The sequence below is a fragment of the Chelonia mydas genome, chromosome 12, assembly GCF_015237465.2.
Source record: "Chelonia mydas isolate rCheMyd1 chromosome 12, rCheMyd1.pri.v2, whole genome shotgun sequence".
NCBI classification, from domain to species: domain Eukaryota; kingdom Metazoa; phylum Chordata; order Testudines; family Cheloniidae; genus Chelonia; species Chelonia mydas.
In genome coordinates this window covers 35,726,085-35,744,459 of record NC_051252.2, presented here as the reverse complement: position 1 = coordinate 35,744,459, position 18,375 = coordinate 35,726,085, and the positions used below count along the sequence as shown (strand labels likewise).

At 45.3% G+C, this 18,375-nt stretch overlaps 1 protein-coding gene across 2 annotated transcripts in view; it reads left to right on the top strand.

Moving 5' to 3' along the window:
• Positions 1-13,885, top strand: part of LOC102943626 (dual specificity protein phosphatase 22-A) — a 46,120-nt gene extending 32,235 nt beyond the window's left edge. For both annotated transcript variants that reach the window (XM_037878064.2, XM_037878065.2), the window contains exons 6-8: positions 864-938; positions 1,714-1,885; positions 9,738-13,885. In XM_037878064.2, the coding sequence (XP_037733992.1) occupies positions 864-938; positions 1,714-1,885; positions 9,738-9,944 (454 nt within the window). In that variant the 3' untranslated portion in view covers positions 9,945-13,885. The remainder of the gene's footprint in view (positions 1-863; positions 939-1,713; positions 1,886-9,737) is intronic.
• Positions 13,886-18,375: the final 4,490 nt, after the last annotated feature.

Below are 18,375 nucleotides of genomic sequence, written 5' to 3'. Positions count from 1 at the left end.
TCAGTGGACAGGGAGAGCAATTGATCCCCATCCTCTTTATAACAGCCTTAACAGATCTGAAGACTCTCAGGTCCCCTGTCGGTGTTCTTTTCTCAAGGCTAAACGTGCCCAGCTTTTAAAATTTCTCCTCATAATAACAATATCTAGCTCTTATCTAGCACCTGTCATCAGTACATCTCAAAGCGCTTCAAAGAAGAGATCTGTATCATTATCTCCATTTTACAGATGGGGAAACTGAGGTACAGAGAGGTGAAGTGACTTGCCCAAGGTCACTCAGGAAGTCTGTGGCAGAGCTGGGGACTGAGCCCCAATTGCCCGAGTTCCAAGCCAGTGCCTCTTCCCCAAGACCATCCTCCCTTAGAGGAGGAGTATGGGCCAGTGTACTGAGTAGGGGACTAGCGGCCAGGGCATCCTGGGTTCTAGCCCTGAGGTGCAGGGGAGCTAACCAATGAAACTCTCTGAGTCTCAGCTGCCTAATGCTACAAAGGGGTTAATTTGACACTTCTCTCTCACAGGGTTCTGGGGAGTGTCCGGTTAATGGCTGTGCATCGCTTTGGGTACATAACCGGCTATCCAGATGCAGTCTTTTTATTATTGCTGGCAGCAGTGCTCACCTGGCGCCTATGCTAACTCGCCAGGTCAAGCAGGGCCATGCTTAAAAACAATCTGTAAAACCAGAGTCTTCCTGCAGCAGCATGAGACTTGGCAGCTCTCTTTATTACACCTCCCCATAGAAAGGAGCTCAGCGTCTTGTCCAGAGATCCAGGAGGGCGCAGGTTCTCTGGAAACGGACTGAGCCAGAACCACATGCGCCATAGAATGGGTGACCTCTGCCTAATCTCGCTGTTTGCTTTCTCTCCTAGGATCCAGCATTTTAAGGAGAGCATCGGGTTCATTCATGAATGCCGGCTCCATGGGGGAGGCTGCCTCATTCATTGGTCAGTGTTGATGTCAATTGCCCCCTTTGCTTATATTCACTGTGTTTTTCATTGTTATCAAAAGCTCTGTTAATACTACAGTAGCACCCAAAGGCCCCAGTGAGACCAGGGCCACATTGTGAAGGCGCTGCACAGACACACAGCCTGAGACAGGCCCTGCCCTGACTGGGACCAGGGTCCCATTTTGCTGGGCACTATACAGACACACAGTGCGTTATATGCCCTGCCCCAGCTGAGATCAGGGCCCCATTGTGCCAGGTGCTGCACAGATACACAAGGAGAGACAGGCCCTGCCCCGACTGGGACCAGGGTCCCATTGTGCCGAGTGCTCCACGGGCACAGACGAGAGACAGGCCCTGCCTTGAAGAGCTTGCGGTTTAAATAGACAAGACAGATTAGTGGTGGGAGGGGAAATAGATGCCTAGAGATTGGAAGCCTCGTGCCCAAGGTCCCTCAGCAGATCAGCGGTAGAGCTGGGAACAGAATCTATATCTTTTGAGTCCCAGTGCAGTTTCCTATCCACTGGATTAATGATAGCTCTTGATAGGAAAAGCATTCCCGAAAGAGGCCCCCTCTGAAACAGGGGACTGCCTTTCCACACACACTTTATGTGTCTTTCACAGGGTGTTGGTGCAGGGCTGACTGATGCACTCCATGCAGGATGTACTTCTAGCCAGGCAGCTGAATTGGGGTTGCTCCTCCTGGGCTCTCCCACCTCCTGAGTGCACTTTGTCACTGTGTGCTCTTCTTGTTTTCAATCCTTCTGCTATGACAGCCTGGCTGGTGTTTCCCGCAGCACCACCATCCTGGTGGCTTACCTTATGACTGTGACTGACCTCAGCTGGGAGGAGTGTCTGGCTGCCACCAGGGTTGTCCGTTCCTATGTCAGTCCTAACTTTGGCTTCCAGCAGCAGCTGCAGGAGTACGAGATGACTCTGCTCAAGGAGGTACATCGTTTCCTCTCCTTGCTCGTGGGCTGGCATTTACGCATGGGACAAAACAATTGTAGGCCATGACTCTCAGATGTTCCCATTTTACTGGTGTGATTTCTGGTGCATGATGTGACTGCACATGCATGGGGTGTGCTGAGAGTAAGTTGCAATGTCATTATGTCTCCAAAATAAATTAAGAACCAAATTTGCAGGGGGTCTCTTGTCTGTGTTAGCAAAATTCGCAGGCACATCTGTTTTGTACGCATAAATTAGGCAACTGATCATGCAAATACCAAATGCTTACAGAAGTTGGGGGTTGGATCTGGTACTTGTTACTTGGGGATTTTGTTTGTTTTATGCATGCATGCAAAAAAAAAGTACCTACAGTAACTCCTCACTTAACGTTGTAGTTATGTTCCTGAAAAATGCGACTTTAAGCGAAACAATGTTAAGCAAATCCATTTTCCCCATAAGAATTATAAGTTTTAAACAAACAATTTAATGCTGTACACAGCGATGATGATTGTGAAGCTTGGTTGAGGTGGTGGAGTCAGAGGGTGGGATATCTCCCAGGGAATGCCTTACTGCTAAATGATGAACTAGCAATTGGCTGAGCCCTCAAGGGTTAACTCACTGTTGTTAGTGTAGCCTCACACTCTACAAGGCAGCCCGACTGGAGGGAGGGGAGACGTCATGGCAGACAGAGACAGACGCACACATCCTGTATGTCAGAGAGAGAGATGCGCATTTCCCCTTTAAGTACACTGACACCACTCTTAAGTACACTACCTTGTTAAGTTAATCAGCAAGCTGAGACCGCAGCAGCTGCTGCCAGGAAGACCCTCTGCCCTGAGCCCTGTCGTGTGTCCCCCCTGCTCTATGGAGATGGGGTAAGCGGGGTGCAGGAGCAGGGGAGAAGGGGGACACCCTGACATTAGCCCCGCTCTCCTCCCCCCACCCCAGAAAGCAGGAGGCTCTGGAGAGCAGCTCCAAGGCAGCGGGCAGGAGCAGCACATGGCAGTGGGGGGAGGGACAGGTGAACTGCCGGAAATTGATCGCCTGCTGGACCGGCTCTAGGCACCAGCACAGCGAGCACGTGCTTGGGGCGGCACATTTCCAGGGGCGGCGTTCCGGCCATCTATTTTTTCCCCCCCGGCCCCGCTCAGTCAACCAATGGGGCCCTGCGTGGGGCGGGGCGGCGGGCTCAGCGCGGGGGGTCCCGGCCCGGGAGCGGTCCCTGCCCTGGACCCCGTCGCCGGGGGAGTGGGGTGATGTGGCTCCTCCCCCCTCACCCGCCCGCCCCTGCCACACGTGTCACAAGCAGCGGAGGAGCCGGAGAGGAGCCTGGGTCGGAGCAGGACCCGCGGCCAGTAAGGGACCAGCCGCCCCAGGCAGCTTGGCGCTGGGCGGGCACACCTGACCCCCCCCCTGCCGCTCTGTCAGTTACTGTCCCCTCTGTAGGGATGGGTCTGGGTCTGAGATCGGGCTGGGGGCCCACGGGCGGGATGTACAGCCCCGAGCACCTCACTCCAAGCACTGCTATAGCATTAGGCATTCTTTTAACATCACCAGTATTAGTGGCTTCTGGTGAGCGCAGTTTCTCAAAACTGAAATTACTAAAAAATTATTTGAGGTCCACCATGTCTCAAAGTGGTTTGTCAGGACTTGCATTCATTTCAGTGGAAAGTACCATTGCAAAAAATTTAGATTTCACTGAATTACTAAAAGACTATGCAAGTATAAAAACCAGAAACATTCAGTTCATATAAATTCTTTTAATTTATGAGAAACTGGGCGCACGGGCAGACACTAACGTTTTTCATTATGGTGTGTAGTTGAACCCAAATTGTTTGTAATTGTGATTTTGTTAAAATGAAATGAATACACTAGTAGGAAATTGTTTTATTTCACTAACTACAAATTCTCTGTTTTCATTTTTTTTTAATTTTAAACAGTCAAAAACAAAACCAAACAAAACCATTGCAAAGTGCAAACATGCGTAAAAGCGAAAAGAAAAAGGAGGGGGGGAACCATTTTTTTGCTTGGGGCGGCAAAAAACCTAGAGCCAGCCCTGATAGCCTGCTGGGCCGCTGCTGCACAGGGAATTTAGGGGAGCGGGGAGCTGATCGGGGGGCTGCCGGTCCAACCTGGTTCCAAGCCCCCACCAGCTCGCTCCAATGGGCTGCTCTTCCTGCAAGCAGTGGACAAAGCAGGCGGCTGCCAAACGGCGTTAGAAGGGAGCATTGCGCGACTTTAAACGAGCATGTTCCCTAATTGATCAGCGACGTAACTATGAAACGACGTTAACCGGGACGACTTTAAGTGAGGAGTTCCTGTACAAATTTTGTGGGTGCATTTTATGTGTGTAAATTTGGTACTGTAATTGTCTAATGAGCTCTGTTTGTGAGACCGGCTGGTGAAAAAGAAGACACTGCTGGGTATTCCAGGATGGATGATGAGTGCCGGCTGGGGCCCCAGCAGCAGCAGCAGCCCAGAACTAGAATAGTGGAGAGGGGTCAGGTAATTGCAAGTCAGGGGAGAGATGCTTGGATAGTGTGTGCGTCTAAGCAGGGCTTCATTTGACAGCAAGTCTCCCATGTTCAGCAGCACCTAAAGGACATCAGCAAATGTTAATTAAGAAACCCAACCTCCAGTAAACAAAGCAGAGGATCAGGCATAAGGAAAACACGATCACTGGCTGAGCCCGGCCAGGTCCGATCAAAGAGAAGGGTTCTTTTTGGCTAGCATTAGATTATCCTAGAAGTCAGAACAGGAGATGTCATGAGTGAAGATGATGATGTCTGCATAGTTCTTCTGCTTCTGATCCACTTTGCGCTCTTGAGCTGGAATGCAGCTCTTTAGAGACAGAGGCTGAGGATCTGCAGCCAACTCAGTGTGAAGAGGGTTGAGGTTGGCTAACTCTGGCAGTAGCATCTTACCCCCAGAGGAGTCAGGACCGGGCAGGAAAGACCTGGGATCAGGTAACCAATGTTACTCCTCCTTGGACATCTGCTAGTGCCTGCAGGCCAGCAGTGCATGGTGCACCTCTTGAAGTGTTTAATAAATGTCACTTCCACGCATGCTCCCCTCGGTGTCCCCGGAGCCATTCTGTCTGCCTCTCCCTCATGCAGGCAAAATGCCTCCTGCCAGCATCACCAAGATATTTCACGTGACGGTCCTTAGTTTTGTGACAGGTTGTAGCTAGGGCATACTCTGTTCCATTCTAAGCCCCAGGGTCTCTGGAGGGGATTTTTTTCTCTTATCCAAAGAAGCCAGCATGTGACACAGCTCAGAATGTCAACAGCTTCCCACTGAGTCCCGGGCTATGTGGATCGATGCCCTGTTACTTCCTTTCTGGGCCTGTTGTTTTGATGGGTGAACTTAGGTCTGAGCAAACTCCGGTGGCGGTGGACTGTTGTGTCACATGATAAGCAGCAGTCTGACAGTCACCAGCCTGTAGGAACTTCTCCAGAAAAATGTCAAACAAATTACAAAAGATGCCACACCCTGGAGATTCCCTGGGGCTTCCCCACAGTGAACAGAGCTTGCCCGGACATCAGGCATTCAGCAAGGCTGGATGGAGTCCTAGCAGAGAGGGCCGTCAGGACGCTACTGTGATGCAGGCTCCCCTGAACTAAATCCCCAGTGTTCAAAATTCATGGGTCAGCCCGACCCCAAAAATCATGAGATTAAAAAAAAAATCCATTTTGCATTCCTGTTCTTTGCCTTTGGCTTTTTGAGTCCTTTGGTCACACTCGGATGCCATAGGTGCTGGAAGTAAGGGTGTGGGGGTGCTGCTGTACCCCCTGACTTGACAGGGTTACAGTTTGGTTCAATGGCTCTCAGCGCCCCCACATTACAAATTGTTCCAGCACCCCAGCTCGGGTCACATTTTTCAAGCTTTTCTCTGCAAACGTGAAAGCTAGAAGTATTTAAAAGAAGAATGCTGAGAGTCTCAGTTAATCACATGACTCCAGAAGTTGGGCCTTTAAGAAGACCCCAAAACAATGTCAAGGTTGGAGCCTGTGCTGCTGCATCTTTGCTATTATTGTTACCTGTGCTAGCTAGATAAGAGCTGACATGGGTATGCTTAGCCATGCTGCAATCACACCTTGATTTTGTGGTGTAGACATACCCCTTGTCCAGTGTCCTGCCCACTGCACCACACTACCTCTCATCCTAGGGCCCCTCTTATCTTTTAGACACATGCTGTCTTGCTCTCTGACTGCATTAACATATGAGTGGCCTGTTCCCAGGCAGGTGCTGATGTTGATCGATGCACCAGCACGCACAGGAAATATTTGTAAATCCATTGATTTCCCTTCCCCACCACAAAGCGTCATGATACAGCGGAGCTGCCACTGGCCCAGGGAGCCCCAGGCCCGAGAATGCCCCCTTGCAGATGCTCTAGGATGTGCCACCCCTCACACGTTCAGTGGGACGGACCCAGCTGCATCAGGTGATGGAGATAAATGTGGTCCTGAAGCAAGGGCCAGCTGTGAGATGTGAGGGGCAGACTGGCTCATGCTGGAGAAATTGCATTTGAACCACACCTGTATCTGACTTGATAAACAAACACTTGGCAGCAGCTACAACTGTCAGTCATGCTGCCTCTTGCTTTCCCCTGTTGGGAAGTTAGAGACAGCTCCGGGGCTGGGTACCCTAGAGCTAGGGAGTGGAAACTTGGGCCTGTCAGGCTGCTGCATGGTGGTGGTGCCCTCCTTCCCCGCCCCAGATTATTTACCCAGGAGCAGAGATTGGAAATGTACCTCTGGGAGGTGAGCCGCATTGTACAGTGAGAGACTAGGAACATGCTGCTGTAACATGCACAACGGTCGCTGCCAAAAACAGCTGGGTACGCCCACCAGTGACCTGCTCTGCAAACTAAGGCCCTGGCCTGCACAGTGCTGAGTACCTCCATCTCCGGTCCTAGCCAATGGGAGCTATGAGTACTCAGCATCTCAGAGGATTAGGCCATCAAAGGGTTAACATTGGCACTGTTTCAGAGCTAAGCTTAAGGCAGAGATGGCCTCTGGCAAGTGAATTTCTTTCTGGGAGCTTCCTCTTGGCAGGAAGCAGCCGCGCTGTCTGTTAAGGCAGGTCTCCTTGCAATGCATTGTCCTAGTGCTCTCTCCAGTCCTCCGGTGACCCACTGATCTGCCCTGCTGTTAGTGAACAGTGCAGATTGCCATGTCAGATAAGCCATGTGTAGTGTGAACTCATGGTGACCTGACCTGAACTGGATGTATAACTAGACTCTTTCCAAGATCTAGTTTCACCAGGATCCATGGAAACTTCTCACAGAAAAGCTTGTTCAAGGACATCAGGCCTGATTCTTCTCTCACCATGGGATAAATCAGGAGTAACTGAATGGCAGTGCAAAGAGGAGGATGTGGTCCATATTATTTCAGGGCAGTGTTCTCTTTGCACTGAATAAGCATGCAGGATATCCTGCTTGGCCACATTTTTGGGAGGCCAGTTCCCATCGGTTGTTTTCTAGCAAGGAAATTAAGCCTTGCCTTCTGGCCTACGGCCAATATAGCGATGTCTCCACCCTTAACAAAATGTTGAATGTCTTCCTGATTCAAGGCAACGAGTGCACATTGAGTGGGTTCCGCAGCCTGCAGGCCTGGGAAGTAATTAGACCTGGAATTGCAGAAATCCCCACTGGAAAGCCCCCGGATTTAAGTGGAAGCCACCACCCACTCAAAAGCTTGTGTTATCAGGGATGGCTCAGCTTGGTGACGACCATCGCTGCTCCAGAGAGCAGAAATGTCACCTAGCAAGGGATTCCCCCTGTCACAGCCAGACGAATGCTGCAGAGGAGTCGCTCTCAAATTTTTCCTTATTGTGCCCTTATTTTCCTTATTGAGACCAAGACCCAATCATGGCTATGCCTCTTCCCAGGTGCTCCCAGACCCGATTCCACATTTTTCGCTGCAGCAACTAGAATGCTTGGCTATACAAAAATGTAGGATGATTATTTGTATCGTGGTAGCGTCTAGAGGCCAGGGCACTGTGCAAAGAGACAGTCCCTGCCCCGAACAAGTTACAGCCTGAGGAGTTTAGGAGAGTATATGGGGAACACAGGAATAGCCATACTGGGTCAGACCAATTCTCCATCTAGTCCATTATCCTGCCTCTGACCGTGGGCAGCACCAGCTGTTTCAGAGGAAGATGCAAGAAACCCCCTAAGTGGACAGTTGACCATAAAGTTTGCTGACCTTGCAGAACCCTAAACTGGCCTCCTCCTCCTACCTGTGCCCTCAGGGATGGACTCCCAGAGCATAGGGCTCTTCCTGACGGCTTCATGTTGCAGCACAATGGGAGGGATGGGGTGTGTGTGTCACAAAGATTTATATTAGCAATATTTTGTCTTCAGACAACCCCACAGTCTCAGCCCAAACCTAGCTGACCATAGACATTAGCAGGAACTGGAGACACTGATGAGAAATCAGACTGAACAAATATGGTACAAAACCAAATAGTACGACAGGCAAGAACCTACTTGTGTTGGTGACCTACTGCAGTGATTCTGGTTGTTCCCGGAGGCACCATCAAATAACAATGTGAGGTGTTTGTTTATGGTAATTTGACTGCACTAGGAACCAGGGTAACTTCTTGGCAACAAGAAGTAAATAATCCCATTGCACTGTCATGACATAAAGTGAAAACAGGAATGCGAGTGACTGTGGTTACATTTTCCAATGGTGTCACCATTATGTTTACCAAGCCGGACGTCGCACTTTGCACAGGAACTTGACAGCATTTATCTTGCCACTCTTTGCCTGTATAGCACTAGGGGTGGGAAACAGCTTCTGAGACATGCAATAAACAGGTCTGCTCTTAATGGAACCACTGTTGGCTTAAGAACCTTCTCCTCTGTAGCTCCCACAACTTGTATCAGTCTCCTTGTATCCTTCCCCCCCTTGTTTACTCATAATCTTCTTTCACCTCTCATCTGACAACATCTCTCGTCTTCTTTATGTTTCCCGCTGTGTATGGCCTTGGGAATGAAGGCTTTAATTTATTTCCCATGCTAAACTTTTGCACCATTGCTTTCTGCAATTTATATCACAGCCTAGTATCAGAGGGGTAGCCGTGTTAGACTGTATCCACAAAAACGAGGAGTCCGGTGGCACCTTAAAGACTAATAGATTTCTTTGGGCATAAGCTTTTGTGGGTTTTAGCTTATGCCCAGATAAATCTGATAGTCCTTAAGGTGCCACCGGACACCTCGTTGTTTTTGTTTTTATATCACAGCCTGTCCATTGTCCATTAGTGCTTAAAGTGCTTAGGGATACAGTTTCTATGAAGGATGCTACAGAAGAAAAGAAAAAGGGGTGTGGCTTCCCTCATTAACTTAACTACAAGTTTAGTATCTAATCATTGTGGGCCTGATTTCCACAATTGTGCATGTCCAAAAGTGCATGCGCAATTGCACACCTAACTAGAAAGTGCAATCGCCAGTGCTGTGTGCCCAATCTGGATAACTGCAGGTGCAAATTAGTGCAGTTAGTAGTTTGCACACGTACATGCAGCAACAAATTAGGTGCACAATGGTAGGTGCAAAATTCTGCAAATCGGGTCCTTTAAATGCTGTATGATGATGGACATCCAGCAGCACAGTCTGGAACCCTCCTGTAAGCTTTTTTCACAGAATTTCATGGAAAGCAAAGATTCACCATAATTTCAGTTACAGTCTGCACTGGGACAAGTTAGGATTTCATTCTACATCCCAATAATTCTGATTGCCTCTTGTATCTGGATCTTTATCTGCAGGTTCTGGTGTAGGGCGAATGATAAGCAGAGGCATTTTTCACCTTATCAGTGGGCTTCACAACTCATTTTGGTTTTGTTTTGGCAGTACCGAGCCTGGGTTCGACAAGAGTATGGCAAGAACCCATTTAATGACCAAGAAGAGCTACAGCGCTTAATCACTGAGCAGGAAAAGAAACAGAGAGAACAGCAGCTTGGAAGCAGGGAGAATCACTGGATCAACTCCCCAACATCCAATTACCCGCTTCCCTACAATGCCTATGGTACCAGCAGCAACAGATGGATGAACAGATAAAAAAGGACAGCTAATTCCACAGAGCTGCTATCACTGTTGGATGAAAGTCTCTGCATTCATCTTTCAATGAGAATTGCTTTGATGTTTATGGCTAGGGTGGAGAGCAAACTGAATGCCAACTTCCAAAACATGCTATGTCAAGTAATGTTATCTAGTGGTTAGAGCCGAAGATTGCAATCCGGACTCCTGGGTTCTACTTCCATTTTTGCTACTGACTTATAATGTGAATCCAGGCAAATCACTTGATCTCCCCTTGCATCCGTGTAACCATCTCTCAGGGGTGTCGAGTGGCTTCACTTATTAACGTTTGTGAGGGTGTTTTGAGACCCCCCCGATAAAAGATCCTATGGAAGCGAATTTATTAATGTTACTGAATTGGGTTGAACCTTTTCCTGTGAAACTTTTAGCACTATTGCACACATGGAGGGTGAGTTTTCTGCTTTGCAGATGGATCACGTTATGATCCACGCGTGTTTTGTTGTAGGGCTGCACTGGAATGACGGGCATGGTCTCAGTTACAGACAAAGAGCCAAATTCACTGCATGGGTAATCAGGCATCAATCCACTGAAGTCAAGAGTTGCAGCTATTTACTCCATCAGTAGGTATGGCCCGCAACTTGCTTTCAGGGTGTTTAGAAACCAACCAAGCACCATCTTTCAGTAAGAGGACGTGTGATAGCTTTTGAAACTCCTTCCTAGGAGCTCTTTCTGCCTGCTGGGACTTCATCTCCTTGGTCTCTTGTTTTCCTATTATTACTGGTGTGATAAATCCCATGATCTCTTCAGTTGTTGGACGCTGAGGGCCAATACAGGGCCAGGATCTCTCAAAACAGAGACAGCTGCTGCTCAATACCACTCTCCATTTTACTCCATGCACAGTACAGCAGATATACAGATTTCACTCGCTGTCCTAGTCATCATCAGTTCAGATTGACCTTACGCTACAGATGTGCCTATCAGAGCCTGATGGGGCATCTACCCATCTCAGAAGAAGGAAGCTTGGACCGCAGAGAGCCAGTTAGGGGTTGGGGGAAGGACGCTGGAGTATTTTCACATCCACAGCGCTCTGAGGTCCATATCCTGCAATGACAGAACAGTTGCAATCACATTGCTGTCACTTTCTTCAGCAAGCAGAGCCATGCCTCTCACAAACATGCCATAGAGTCACAGAAACCGGAGATGGAAAAGGCCCATTAGCCCACCTTTTCCACTCCCCCAGCCTTTGCGAACGCGCATTCCCTAATGCTTGGTGAAGCCCTGTTTTAAATGACTCAAGCAAAGGGCTTCCACTGCTTGCTTGGGGCTGGATTGCACAATCCCTTGGCTTCAATAGGACTGCTCGTGTAAATAAATGCTCACCAGTATGTGTAAAGGTTGCATTACCCATTGCCTTGGGGGTACCTTGCAGTCTGGAAACTTTTCCTCTTGTCCAGATTACGTTTTCTTGTGACCTGTTTCCTCCTATTCCTCCTCACTGGACCACCCCGAAGAAGTCCCTTGTTTCCTGGGTGTCTCCACCTTTCAAATCCATGGCTCAGAACCCCTTGGAAAATTCATGATCTTGGGCTCCTCACCTGTGTCCGATACATGAACTGTACAAAATCCTTTCTGAGCTGTGCTTTCTTTTATAACTGTCATTGTGAGGATTTGATCACAGAGGCCAACATCAAATCCAGTCTACAACAAAGGCTCCACACACATTCTCAACTGGGGTAACTCGGTGTAGTTTCATTAGCTTCTTACCCCATCTCCCTCACAGTGTTTGTGTTGCTGTTGTTGAATGTTTTGACATTCAACAACAATTCAACAAGGGAAGCTTGCAGTGCTGCAGGCTGTGCGGCTTTCAGGGTGTGGATAAATAGAGTGTGTAGATGGCAGAAGCTGTCAGCCGAACTACTCAATATTCACAGATTTTTTTTTTTTTTTTTTTACACACAGTTAGGGCCAGGTTCTCATGTACACCAAGACCCCTTTGCACAGCTCTGGCAGTACAAAGGGGCTTTAAAATGAAAAGAAATGTAGTAAAGTGGGGGAGATTTGAGTTGGTTCTCACCACTTTTACATTGCCGAAGTGGTGTGAAGTGGTGGTTAGTGCAAATGAGAACCAGGCCCAATGCTATTAAAAACTTTTAAAAATCCAGGCGAGAACAATGATTGTATTCAGACTTAGAGGACCTGATCCTTCAGTCAATAATTCAGAAAGATACTTAACGAGGTGACTAACTTTAAGCAACTGAGCAGTCCCACTGACTTAAATCGACTACTCGTGTTTAAAGTTAGGTATGGGGAAAATACTTTGCTGAGTTGCAGAGTATTCCTGAGTAAGGACTGCAGGATCAGGAATGAAGTACCCCTCAGTGTTTATGATCCTACATAAGATTAAGGGGAAAATAGCAGGGACTATTTTATAGAAACCTTGCCCTAAAATGTAACCAGCCCTTGTTTATTATTTGTTCTGTTTCATTGCTAAAAATACAGGCTACTAGTTTTATGTATTGACTTAAAACCCAGACATAATTTCCATCCATCCATCCATCTGTGCAAGAACATATAGGACCCTCACTATTATAGCATCAGCAATATTTAAAACCTACATGACTGATTTTTGTCTTTCACTAAAAAAATCCTGTAAATAGCCTGCTTGGATTCTCAAAATTTTCTGTTATCTGCTATCCGCTTTTAGACAAAAAGTTGTTCAAAATATTTCTAATAATTCAGTTTATGGTTGGTTCTGGATGCTGGAATGTTTTGAGTGTGACAAAACAGTGGATGACTTGAGAGATCTTTAACTGAACATTAGAATAAAAATGAGATTTATTACACATTCGGAATCCCTGTTCTTGGTCTTTGCTTTGGCCTCATTAATTCCTGGCATAACTTCAATGAAATCAGTGGAGTCTGGGTATGAATTGGGGGCCTGGGCACTATTCCGCTGATGTCATGTCATGCATATTTTTTCAGAGAACGACGATCAACATCAAAATAATTTTATTTAAAAAGAGCCAGATTGTTTTTTTTTTCTGATACAAATTAAGATTCTGGAAAAGAAATTGATGGAGTTTTTCTTCCCCTTAAAGCAGGAAAAAGGCCTCTTATCTTCTTGTCTTTTTCCATCCGTTACTCTCTAGCATTCAAAATGGGAGCCTGAAAGCCAGCTGAAAACACTAAAAACAAAACCTGCAACATACACTACCTGGGAATGCGCCCTTAACAATTAGCTAGATAAACCATCATAAATGCTCTTAATCAAATGGATTGAGAGGAAGTCAATCTCTTAGACATTGCATCTAGTAACTTGGGTAACATTTTAGGAAGCAGACAATGGAGCTTGTGTATAGGAAAAGAGAAGAGAGTTGGTTTCTCTGGTATTAATAGGAAGTTATAGTAGATATCTGATAAGCAGAGATTACATGTGCAATAGGTGTTACAAAGTCCCATAGGCAAGCCTGAAACAAACTGCTAAACCATTGCCATGCTAGTCATTTATGTGTGGCTGTATCACTGAGCTCTTTTGACAAAGGAATGGTCAGAAGTTCCAAACTATTACGAGTTGCAGATTGTGCGATTCAAAATTCATGTCTCCCTAGGCTTACCACCAGGTCTCAGATTTGGCTTAAGGTCTCGATGTCACAGGGTATAAATGATATCCAAGTGGGTATCATATCATGAAACAACTGTCTCACATTTTAAAAAAAAACAAAACACTGTCACATACAAGAGTCAAGGGCAGTACTTCTAACTCTCAACCTTTCCAGACTACTCTACCCCTTTCAGGAGTCTGATTTGTCTTGCGAACCCCCAAGTTTCACCTCACTTAAAAACTACTTGCTTACAAAATCAGACATAAAAAAACAAAAGTGTCACAGTGCACTATTGCTGAAAAATAGCTTACTTTGTCATTTTTACCATGTTATTATAAAATGAATCAATTGGAATATAAATATTGTACTTACATTTCAGTGTATAGTATACAGAGCCGTATAAACAAGTCATTGTCTGTATGAAATTTTCATTTGTACTGACTTCGCTAGCGCTTTTTATGTAGCCTGTTGTAAAACTAGGCAAATATCTCGATGAGTTGATGTACCTCCTGGAAAACCTCTGTGTGCTCCCGGTTGAGAACCACTGTTTTATTCGACCCACTTCTGTTGGTGGAAGAGACGAGCTTTCAAGCTTCACAGAGCTCTTCAGGTCTGGGAAAGAAGTGCTCTGTGGAGCTTGAAAGTTTCTCTCTTGCACCAACAGAAGTGGGTCCAGTAAAAAGAGATGACCTTGCCCACCTTCTCTCGCTGTGATCTGGTTGCAGTCAGTAGGTGTCACTGTAAATGTAAGGAGAATTGGATGCAAGGCTGATGGCCTGGCAATTTTGAGAATGAACACTATGTGCCTGATTTGTCAGAAGCACCGAGCACCCACAATTGTAGCTGAAGTTTATGACAGCTGTGGATGCTTCAGCACTTCTGAAAATCAAATCTACGGTACTGACCCAGTGAGGTGCTGTGCACTCTACTTCAATTGGCCTCAAAGGTGCTCACCGTCTTTGGGGGTCCTTATGTTGCTTAACTGTTGTCACACACACACAGTCCTGGCAACAAATGGCTGACTCCCCATCCACTGAGGCATTCCACCATTGAATAATTTTCATAATGCAGAATTCACAATTTTTCAGAATTCACAAGTTGTCCATAGGCAGCTTTCCCAAATCATCACAACTCTCTTTTATTTCTGTACATTTATTAGCTGTATTCCGTGTGTCGTGTCTGTTGCATATTTGGAAGTCATACGATATAAATAAAGGTCCGGCAGTGATATGTTATTCTCATATTGGGAAATAGGTCTCTTAAAATAAATACTTGGCAGTTCCATTTGCACGGAAACTGGTTTAGCTAGTTTTTGTACAGCCATTGCCAACTGCTGATGGGAATGATTTGGAATATTTCTCAAGTGCATGTGTTTTGGTTTCAGGCATAATAAACGTCCAAATGTTAATGTGTAGATATGGCAATTTAAGCAAGTGTTACTGGAAAGGAACTACATGGACTGAGATTTTGAAAAACCTCCAAGACATTTTCAGGGAGGTTATTATTCGACGACTAGTAGCTCTGTAACTTTTCTAGAATCACCTTTCACTTATTACTGCCTCAGTCAGGTCACCACTACGGTATAAAGTGCCTGATTCTGATCTTGCTTATTCTGGGTTTTGTGCTTGTGTAATTCCATTGAGTTTGGTGGAGTTACTCCTGATCTACTGCAGTGTGAGAGCAGAATTTAATTGTGGGTCTATTTCTGTTTGTCTTCTTTTTTAGATTGTCATTGTAAGGTCTTTGGGGCGAGGACTGTCTTTTAGTCTGTTTGTAGAGCAGCTAGAACAATGGGTCTGGGACTCCTAGATGCCACTGTCATGCAAATAATAATAACAAAGCTCTGTTATTATTAAGAAAAATGTACAGTGATCTATGAAAGATCTCTATTGCTTAGGGATGATTTGAATGGCAATCTGTTCATATGGCTCACTAATGCTTTGGGCCCAAATTCAGACTTAATGTGAATCAGTGCAACTCCTTCGGGCCTCTTTCTGATCTCACTTACATAGGTTTGTTATATATGTAACCCCATTGACTTCAGAGGAGTCACTTCTGATTTCCATGGGTGTGCATGAGATCATGACGACAGAAATAGGCCACTGGCTTCAATGGAATTCCTTCGGCATACAGCGGGATTGGATTTTGTCATCATTCCAGAGGTTCACAGTCTGTGTTGGACGTGGGATAGATGGACAGATAGATTTGGCACAACAAAGCTCATTTTACAAGGTAACAAAATGTTGTTGCTTTTTTTGGAAAAAGAAATGTATATTTATACTCTTATGTTTGCAAAGTATATACAGCCCAAGGGCCCAATCCTGAGTGATGGTGTTTGCCTCTTGTCCAAGTTGTTGAACATCTCAGCTTCCAAGGAAGTCAAAGGGACTACTTGTGAGTATGTGTTTGCAGGATCAGGTGCCAAATGAACAAATGATTTCCCACTACATTAATAACAATCCACATAGTTGCATTTGACCCCTAATATTTTTATAGTTATTACCCAAATATCCCAGAGGATACGGATCATGCTTCAAGTGTGGGTATTTAAAAAATACTTTAAAGATTAGGGTTGCGGTTTAGGTCATAAATTAAAACAGTGTTTCTGTAACCTAGGTCCTAATTTTTATTATATTGTTTATGTGTATAGCTCCATACACTCCCCTTGTGGATAGCAATGTCATCTCTCAGTGTTAGCCACAGTGAGATGTACACATATTTCTTCTTCTAAAAAGCATGTGTATAATCTGTACGCGGTGTGTAGGCCCCCTCTTTTTGTCCTCTGATTGCAGAGGTGTTAATGAGCCACTCTACCTTGAATGGAGGACTTGTGGCACCTTAGAGACTAACCAATTTATTTGAGCATAAGCTTTCGTGAGCTACAGCTCACTTCATCGGCTGTTACTCTGAAATCTACCTTGAATGGTTTCAGAGTAGCAGCCGTGTTAGTCTGTATCCGTAAAAAGAAAAGGAGTACTTGTGGCACCTTAGAGACTAACAAATTTATTAGAGCATAAGCTTTCGTGAGCTACAGCTCACTTCATTGGATGCATACAGTGGAAAATATAGTGGGGAGATTTTATATACACAGAGAACAACACCCATTGTTTCATGTTCTCTGTATATATAAAATCTCCCCACTATATTTTCCACTGTATGCATCCGATGAAGTGAGCTGTAGCTCACGAAAGCTTATGCTCTAATTGTTAGTCTGTAAGGTGCCACAAGTCCTCCTTTTCTTTCTACCTTGAATGGTCCCTTACAATATGTGCTCACTACCTATGCTAAACAATCTGTTCCACCTCGCATTGTGCTGTAATGCTGGGAGTGCCTTTCCCAGATCTTATGAAGATCTCTGTGTGGCTCGAAAGTTTTGTCTCTCACCAACAGAAGTTGGTCCAATCAAAGATATTACATCGCCCATCTTATCTCTCTGTATTTAATTTGGCAGCCCTAAAAACAAATGTCTAAAATCATCAGGAAGCAGAAATCCTCTTGTCTCTGTTATCACAACTAATCTACTTGGGGAATATCTTGGCACATTTCTATTCCAGATAAAACATGGAAAGGCACTATTCAGTTTGATAAAGAATTTTCTGTTCAGATCTACAGGTGGAATGGAGACCAAAGTAAAAAACACTGGCAAAACAGTCACAAAATGACATTCCCCCTGCTTAATTTATTTTTCCAAATCATAAATCATAGGTGTGCATTTCAGGTCATCTTACTCCTGAGAATCCTTTTCAGATATGGGCTGGCCTTATCCTGTGCAGTGCTGAGTACCCTCACCTTCTAGTGACTTTAATCAAAATTGTACTTTATACAGTCGGGTCCTTAATCCCTAAATGTTATAGAACAGTGATACTCAGACTGGGAGCTGCAAGTGGCTCATTAATGTGTCTCCTGGGGCTCTTTGTGGCACATGGTATTAAAACACTATGTAATTTAATTAAAACCAATCTAAGTTATTAACTAATCAGGATGCTTTTATTACGTTATTAACCAATTAAGTTATCAACTTGCACTAACAATGAATTCACTCTATTGTGGCTTTTTTGGGTAATGTTGATCACTAATTCGGCTCCTGAACCTCTGAAGTCTGAGTATCAGTTTTAGACTCTCCAGCTTATGTAAAAGAAACTGGCTCTAGTGAATCTTGGTTTTACAAGATCAGTGCTTTTTTTCTTTCTACTTTATAACCAGCAAGCAATTCCAATGTTTCCAACGCATCCATTAATAGTAAGCTACACCTCCAGAGTTAGCTGCATACATTATCCACCCATTGGTGTACAGCTATTTTACACATAGTGCATACATTTATTTACATGCTGATGATCTCTTTGAATTACATTTTCTTTGTGCCAGTAGTGCAATAACTATAGGAAAGACAATAAAGCTGGTGAAAAGATATCCAAGATAGGTGCCTTATATGTCCACTGATTATAATCAATGCCCTGGAGGTTCTACAGCTTCAGAATTCCCCAAGAAATGCTAGGTTTCAGAGTAGCAGCCGTGTTAGTCTGTATCCACAAAAAGAAAAGGAGGACTTGTGGCACCTTAGAGACTAACCAATTTATTTGAGCATAAGCTTTCCTGAGCTACAGCAACTTTAGTATTTTAATAGTGCCCATAAATCAGAAATTAAGGAGGTGTTGGGTCATGTGAAGTCCATTTTCCAGTCAATGCAGGATCACTTGCTACAGAATGTCCATCTGTGATTTGTCTTGCTTAAGTTTTAAATGTCACCCAGTGGAGTTTCCGATCCTTTCTCTTGGGATACTGTTGCACTCTAAAATTGTCCCAGTGCTGCTGCAACTACACAGAACAAATATCTGTGTTATGAGATCACT